At 32.7% G+C, this 8,318-nt stretch overlaps 1 protein-coding gene across 1 annotated transcript; it reads right to left on the bottom strand.

Moving 5' to 3' along the window:
- Nucleotides 1-211: 211 nt before the first annotated feature.
- On the bottom strand, nt 212-8,020 carry LOC105036497 (alpha-humulene synthase). The gene is made up of 7 exons (XM_073261507.1): nt 7,855-8,020; nt 4,438-4,696; nt 3,993-4,365; nt 2,739-2,957; nt 1,634-1,772; nt 1,132-1,380; nt 212-723 (listed from the first exon to the last, which is right to left on the bottom strand). The coding sequence occupies exons 1-7, from the start codon at nt 7,993-7,995 to the stop codon at nt 430-432; spliced, it is 1,674 nt and encodes a 557-aa protein (XP_073117608.1). The 5' UTR covers nt 7,996-8,020; the 3' UTR covers nt 212-429.
- Between the last annotated feature and the right edge of the window lie 298 nt (nt 8,021-8,318).

Here is an 8,318-nt window from a genome sequence, read left to right as displayed (position 1 = left end):
GATTTTTCTTTCCCATGAAACAAGGAAAGTGTATTCTTATGAGAACATCTTTTTCCAATCTTTTTTCTTTAAAAACTCCAACCAAAATGGAGGGATCATTTTAATTTCCTAAGAATCACACTTTTCAGCCTCCAATTTGCATGAATCAGACGATATTCACCAACAACTTTTCAAGGTTAATGTGCAATAATGAAGAAATCCACAATAATGGAGAATGATAAAATCATACATTTTTTATTGAGAATTAACTCGCTCATACCACACTAATAAGTGTTCTAGAGGATTACACGCTACAAGATATCAAGAACAGATATGGAAGCAGAGCACATATTCCCCATTACACAAGAAAGACCAACAATAGGAAATTCCAAATCTACAACATCATCAACATGTCACTGAACTTGTAGGAACAAAAGGACCATTTTCTTCTCAGAAGGAAATGGGCTCGACCAGCAACGATGTGATATGATCCTTCATTATACCTGAAGAGTGCGTATATGAATCATACTTCCTGTATATGATTTCCATAATTCGTGCGAGGTTGATGATGCGCATGATCAAAGATTTTGGCACAGCAGTTGTACTAAGACACTCCTGGTTTAGAATTTTCCAATCGTCTTCAACCATTCCTAGTAGCTTCTCACATGCCTCCTGCATTGAAGTGCCATGCTCTTTAATGTAGCAATGGACGGCCGATGAGACATGCTTCCTCTCATGTTCAAACTACAATATTCAGAAAAGAATACCACATAACTAAAATAATTATGCAAAACAACCTAGATGTTAATGAACAGAGAAAATCTATTTTGAGTTACAGTTCATTTAGAAAATAAATGGGCAAACCAAGACCAACATCTTGGGGGTTAGCTTATAAGCAAGGCATGTTCCAGCTATTTTAATTAGCTTGCAAAAGTTCGTGCCTAGTGTTCATCTCAAGTGCCAGCTTGCCAAGGTAGATCACAAGCTGAACTTGAATGCTTATACCTGATCATTGCCTAAGCTGATGTCAAGCTGCAACACTCTGTATACCAAGATGATGAAGATTAAGCAGCTTAACTAAGCTCAACTCATTGGCAGCCTGAGAATGGTTTTGGTAAAACTGACAGATTAATAACTTCTAAACACTATTACCTCATCGGACACAACATCATCTAAGAACCGACAGATTGAGCAAATAGACTTTATGATTCTTGGGAAGCTTGTAACCCAATCGAATGCCTCCTTTGTTGCTTCTTCTCCCATGCCAACAAAAGAAGCACAAGATAACGCAGCATAGCAACAGGAGATCAATGAAACAGTCAGATGTTCTTTAAGAGATGGCACATAATCTTCATCCCTCCATTTGGCTTCTTCAAGACAAGCCCTTGATACTTCTTTGACCTGCATCATATTTGAATCTCAACATAACTAATCAAATTTATAATCTGAGCCCAAACAGTAATTCTCTTTCCAAGAATGACATGAAAAATGAAATAGCTAATATAGATGGTGATTTTGCATATGTACATTTAGAGAAGGAAGATTAGTAGTCGACTCAGATCGGAGATGCATGCTATCATGAGTTTTTTTTTTTTTTAATAAAATTATTTGAAGAAAGAGCTTGATGATATATATGATAACATGGTGATCATACTGATTCTTTTAGATATTCCACTCTGTAGGAGTTTCCTTCCTTTGTGAGCTCATCCTCAAATTCCTTGAATGTGTTATATAGATTAAAAAAGTGTAGTTTATAGACCTCCTCTAGCTGATCCGCTGCCTCTATGTCCCACCTGCATGCAATTATATATACTATAGTCAAAATGGAGAAAAAAGAATAAAAGGAAAAGAGATATGAGGAAGCAATAACCGATATGTAGGGTGCCTTGACTTCTTCTTCATTCGCTAACAAATTATGGTGGAAGAGGTGGAGCCTCTAAATGCAAGTAATATGGAAGTGTAGGAAGTTTTTTGTGAAATATCCTCTTATTAATTGAGAAAAATTCCTTCTATGGTGTAGATTGGCACTGGGGATTCCTTTAATCACTGGATTATTTAAATTATATATGGCCGTAATGTCATTTTTCAGGAAAAAGAAAAAAGTGTGAAAAAAAGAGGAAAAAAACCTGAAAGGGCTTTACCAATATACCATAATAGGTAGGTTGTTGCTAGAAGGTGCTAAAATAAAGAGCATATATGACTGATTTTTTAAAGTTTGATCAACTCTAAATCATTAATTCTTCAACTAGATTCTTGTTCCAAAAGCTACAATACTTTGCCCCAAACAATCTTTAAAAAATAAAGGTTCTGACTTGTTTGGGCCCTAGAATTACTTTGTCCATCATAGGCTATAACATATATTTTCCTTGCACATGTTTTGTCATTCGAATTTTTTATTTTTGATTTTCAACTTTTTATGATTTGAGAATTATGGAGATAATATTAAGAATTGGAGTAATTCTCCCTCTGTAATGAGGTTACAATCAAAAACTAACACCACAATAGTTTTTGAAAAAATTTTATGGAGTCAAATTAAGAAGGTGGAGTGCAATTCCCAGAGTTTGCAATATATAGCAATATAGATAATTAATTTTACTTGCATGAATTTTCTAAATATCTTGATCAAAAAATTGATACTAATTAATCTTTTATTTATTTTATAATTAGATTTTATATCACATATTTCTTTTATTATCTATGCAATTTCCAAATGCTTCTTGTGAAAAGAAAAATCAAGTGCTAATAGGAGATGCTCAAACCTTTGGATGACTTCAGTAAATGCTTGGAGTTCCTCTACCATGCCATAAGCATCATAGATATCATCCATGATTGAAAGTAAAGCAATCACCTTGGTGATATAAATTCGAGCTCTAGAATACTGAGGCTCAAAATATACCCCAAGACTCCAAAAATAACACTCGACTATTCTATCTCTGCAAAATGTTAGCTTTTTTGCAACGCCAAGTGCTTTCCACCACCTATATAACATGTACAAGAAGTTTCAGATTTGCATTAAATAAAGTCACACCCTCAATAAAAATCAAAGTGCCACAAGAATGGATTATATATAACTGATATGTGGAGGAAATACTTAAGTTGATACAACATTACATACAAGTAACATAGTTAAGAGACCTTCAAAAATAGATATGCAAATCAATGAATGAATGAATGAATAATAGAGTAAAGATTTTTGAATTACAATATTCTTATTAAAGAATGTGAAACTTAAATAAGCATACGGATTAAGTCACTAATATCTAGAAATTCTTTAAGAAAATACAAAGATTTTGCATGGCAAAAAAATGTTGAGAATTTGTCTAACATTAACAAGAGTTTGAATGATTAAAAAATTAGTTACCACAAGATATAAATTGGACAAATAATTTGTAGTCCATAAAGTTTCTTGAATATATAGATCCTCAACAATTTTGGGTTAGCATTATATTCTTATATATCACATGGTTTGTGCATAGTTTAAATACATGAGAATACCCCAGATGATCAACCAATTTTACCTACTCCACTTGGTGTAGGCCCATGGTTTGAACACTGGTGGTGGCATCCTTGACATACTTTTCAATAAAAGTATAATTTGGATAGTTACATTGATAAAAATTTCACTTATCCAGTTTCAACTAATATACATGATAATAATCTAACTTATACTTTGATTGTGGTATATATGGAATTGGTACAATCCCTAAATCACTTGGATGCTTTTGCATACACACAAATGCAAGCTTTCAAACATACTCGGAATCCATGAAGTTTGTTAAGAACTGACAACCATTTAATTTCTAGGTTTCTATCTATTATTGAGGAAATGTATGTTGAGATAATCTAAGAGATATTAGCCTTCTAGGAAGGAGAGTAATAAGTATATGACCTTTCTAACAAACAAAAAAAATATATACCTTAAGTATCTATAATAATTCTTGATTTAAAATAAATAATGACAAATTAAACTAATCAACAACCTGATGTTTGCAACTTGATAGATGGAAACTTACATAGAGATGCTTCTAACTTCTTCTCTGTGAATTGATTGCAGCATATGAAAATCCAACTTTGCAAGCTCCAATACCATATTAATTCGTCCCTCATCTTCTTGGTAAATGGACATATAATTCTTTGCCTCTAACCTCCTCGTTCTCCTATGCAGAGGCAACTCAAGGGCATATAGTACTCGTGTTGTAAGAGGTGTTCTCATATGGCTTTCTATGGACTTGAGATGTAGTTTTGCAAAATTAAGTGCTTCATCTAATATATCATCTTCTGGGATTCCAAGATAAGTAGCTTCATATAGGCTTAACAAACCCTTCACATCATTTCTTAAGATAGCCTTGAAACTCCCATCAACTTCTTTGAACTTGATAAAAACATCTACATAAAAATTGTGCATCTTATATGAGTAAACATAAAAGAAGAAGAACAACAAAAGTGAAAAGTTCTTACTTGCAGGTATATTGTAGCCATGTTGTCTCAAGAGTCGAAAGCGAAGGGCAACAGTATGCAAATCATCGCCCTCCATTTGGGCATTACAAATTTGTCTTAGTATCTTATCTATCTCTTTTTCAAAGTGATATGCCACACCCAGGCGTTGAAGTGCATCAATTAATTCCATCTCTTGTAAGTGATCATTAGCATTTTTAAGCAAGTTCATTACTTCCTCTTTTAGTTCTTCAATCCTTTTTATGATGCATGCCTGTGACTCCTGCAAATATACAATCAATATTATGAAGAGATAAATGAGTGTCACAGCATTGATCATAGAAACTATAGATTGGAATTTGGTTAAGTTAAAAACTGAATATATAGCCACCTCAAACCCCACTTGAATGAGAAGTTGTACCAAATCTAAAAGTTTTCTATATAAATTTTTTATTATAGGTAGAATTATGGTCATGGCAGCCTATAAATTAAAAAGAAAAAAGAAGATAAATGTATATAATTAGTATCATGTTATTGAGATTGAGATTTGATAGTCAACATGTTGGCATATATAACATTTTTTTTTTTATTTAATCTATATATTTTTCTTTTTATGTGATTAGATGTAATGTTTGGATGGAAGAGTGTAAATGGGAATCCAATCATCTATAACCTGTTCTCGATCAGATATTGAATGGGTGATTTTTCTTTTTTAATTTTATTCTTAAAACCCCAGCCAGTTTGAATAGCATTAATCATAGATAGATAGTTCTCTATTTTTTTTGGGTACAAATAGATAGATTCTCAATTTAAAATGAAGTTTTTTTTTTCATCCTTCTACATGAAGCTTCTATTACTAGTTATTTCATTTTTAATTCAAAATTATTCATTCAAAAAAGATGCATTTTTGTAAGGAAATGAAAAAATATATTAAGAGTTTGATATTAGATTACACCAATTTTGAAAATCAGGGATTTCTATATATTTTAATATTTAGCTTTCATGATAAATTTGTTTTATCATTTTTTAAAGTCCATAATAGCTGACATATTAATTGAGATTGAGAGTTGAGAGTCACCATTTTTGGGTTCACAAATTTATTTTTTATTTTATCTATTTTTCCTTTCGTGTAATTACATATAATATATAGGTGGATGGGAAGCAAATTAATTGGCAGTAAGCATCCAAACCCATCTTTCTGATATTTAATTTAATCTATTGCAAATCATATATCAAGTGGCTGGTCCTTTCTTTAATTATTAAAATTCTAATTTGGATAGCATTAATCGTACGTGGATAGATAGGTTTTATATTTAAAGTGAATTCCCTTTCCTTTTTTTCAAAATGCATAAATACGCATATATTTTTAGAATTAAAAATCACAGCTAAAAACATATCGTTTAGAGTTTCACGTTTTAAAGTATAGACTCTTTTCCCCCTCTCCAGGAAATGAGAATAAGTATATTAGGATGTTTCTATCATTTTTGAGAGTCCAGGCAAAAAAATTTAGAAAGAAAAAAGACTATAGAACACCCAAAATCTCAATCAATAGAATATAAAATTGCTTCCCATGTGATTGTATGCAAGATAGTTAGAACGTTGGGTGATGGTGAATTACCCAGAGTTCTCTTTATAGGCAAGATAGCAAAAAATATATCCAAACACTCTACTCCTCAAGATTGATTCAAGGAGGATGTCCATGGTTTGTGTCGCTAAAAAAATATACTCAAAGCATAGTCTATTCAGTTTGAGAAAGAGAAACTCAATAGAGCAAAGCATCTTTAAGTTCTAGAAGCCCGGATCATAAGCACCAACTTTCTGGATAAAGAAACCAGATAGGAATTATAGTTAAAATGTGTGTATGTGCATGTTTGTGTTTTTATTATACATAAATGTACATCTACTAAGAAATCAATCATGCAATACACATTAAAAAAATAAACCAATAAAAATTCCTAGGAATTATTTAAAAAATAAATTAATAAGAAAAGAGTTCAAAGGAGTTGTAGGGTAACAGAGATAAAACATACGAATTAAAGAAAGAGCACTAATATCCTCAGTTTTTTTAAAAAAAAAATTAAATAGAGTCCAATAGGTTAGAGATGTAGATAAGTAAAGGTTAGAATTTCTTTTAAATGGAGTTTAAACTGGTTTAGGATGCCTAGAAGAAACCATGCATATAGATGATGGATAGAGGCAAGAAAATAAACTAAGATGCATATAGATCATATATGTAACTTCCTAATAATTAAAGAGAGAATTATGGGTATTCTGATCAGAAAACTTGATAGACTGGATCTAAAATGGAATTTATCTATTTCACTTAGTATCATAGGCTGTGTACGTGTATATATGTCTGCATGTACATATAAAAGTATAAATAAATGTAAAAGCATTTAGATAATAGTTGAAAATGAATAACCATACCTATGCATGTCAATTCATTCAACATCTTAGTCTAAAATTCAAAACAATCTCAAATATTCAGTTTATTTGTTCATAAACATTCTATTATCCTACCATTTGTTTATACATTTATTTAAATCCAAGTACGTGAAATTTTGACTTCCCCAAAATTATGATGGCTTGGTGTCCTGCTTGCCCCAATTTGCTATTCAATCAGCAGCTTGATATACCCCCAACTAGGTATATACAAACATAGTGGCTTCACATTCTGGAGCTAGCCTTTGACAAGTCCTTTATAAGGAGTTCAGATTCTCCTTAGTCTATGTTTTCCACCATATAAAGAAGGAACGAGCAAAGAGAGAGAGATAGCATTTGCAAGTTAGGGTAACTACAAGATTAGCAAATGACACATGTCACACTACAAGCACCAATGGATCTGGTTGAATGTTGGACAAATTCATCTCCAAACCATGCATGAAAGTTTTAAAATAGATACCCAGATCACACAATTCCCACTACATATTCAACTTACAAATTGGTGGCATGTTTGATTTTAACGGGACTTGTCCAAGCCTATTGGCACCTTGGCAAGGAGCATGGATCTTTTATGGTGCATCGCACGTACCATCCATTGTGCGATGGACAGCCACACATGGATCCAGGCCATGCGGTGTATGCAGCATTCGACCGCATGCTGCTATTTATCACACAATGGATAGTTATAGTATGCATGATGTACCATATAGTGCGGTGCATCACAAGTACCATAGAGGATCCACGCATCTTCAAAAGAGAGAAATATAGCTTATGACGGTGGCACCCCTACCTCTATTGGCTACTCTCATATATGCTAATGTAATAAAATACACAATTATCCATCTTTAATTTAAAATCTATATCCCAACTCCTTAGCACAAAATTTTGCATCAATTGAAAAAGCATCGATACAAGGTTGAAAAAAAAAAAACATTCTCCGATGCTTGTTTGTTAAGAAATTCAAAGAAAAAAATTCTACGTGGAGGAGAGAGAGGTAACCTGAAGATTTGAAGGTAATGGATAATTTTCAATGAAATAATCACCCCAAACAGTAGGGTGGTAATCTGCCAAGAAGCAATTGGTTTCAGGACCAGAAGCACACGATACTGAAGAATGGGGCATAGACCCATTAGCCTCCATCTTCCTCTGTAGAATAAAACTTTAAGAAGTGAAGATCTTGGTTAAGGGCGCCATACCAAGCAAGAGATATATATAGTAATCTTCTGTGGCACTTACCCATCTGCCATCACAGTCACGGAAACTGTTGGATGGTCGAATAAGATAAGCCATGACTCATGAGAAGTCCCTTCAAATTTGCCCAAAAAAAAAAAAAAGGAGGGAGAAATATGCTGAAGTATGAGGCATGCTATGCAAGTGAATGTAGAACCCCATAGACATCTCTTTTAATTATCATAGCCTTGAAAATATTCTCTCTATTTACCAAAAAAAGAAAATATTCTCTC

Source organism: Elaeis guineensis, chromosome 8, assembly GCF_000442705.2.
Source record: "Elaeis guineensis isolate ETL-2024a chromosome 8, EG11, whole genome shotgun sequence".
NCBI lineage: Eukaryota > Viridiplantae > Streptophyta > Magnoliopsida > Arecales > Arecaceae > Elaeis > Elaeis guineensis.
This window is presented reverse-complemented; position numbering and strand designations above follow the sequence as displayed.

Coding starts and splice junctions, on each gene's coding strand:
- LOC105036497 (XM_073261507.1), bottom strand. CDS start 7,995: ATGGAGGCTAATGGGTCTATGCCCCATTCTTCAGTATCGTGTGCTTCT. Junction 1,381..1,633: donor TGGAATATCTAAAAGAATCA/GTATGATCACCA, acceptor AATATGATGCAG/GTCAAAGAAGTATCAAGGGC. Junction 724..1,131: donor ATGATGTTGTGTCCGATGAG/GTAATAGTGTTT, acceptor TGAATATTGTAG/TTTGAACATGAGAGGAAGCA.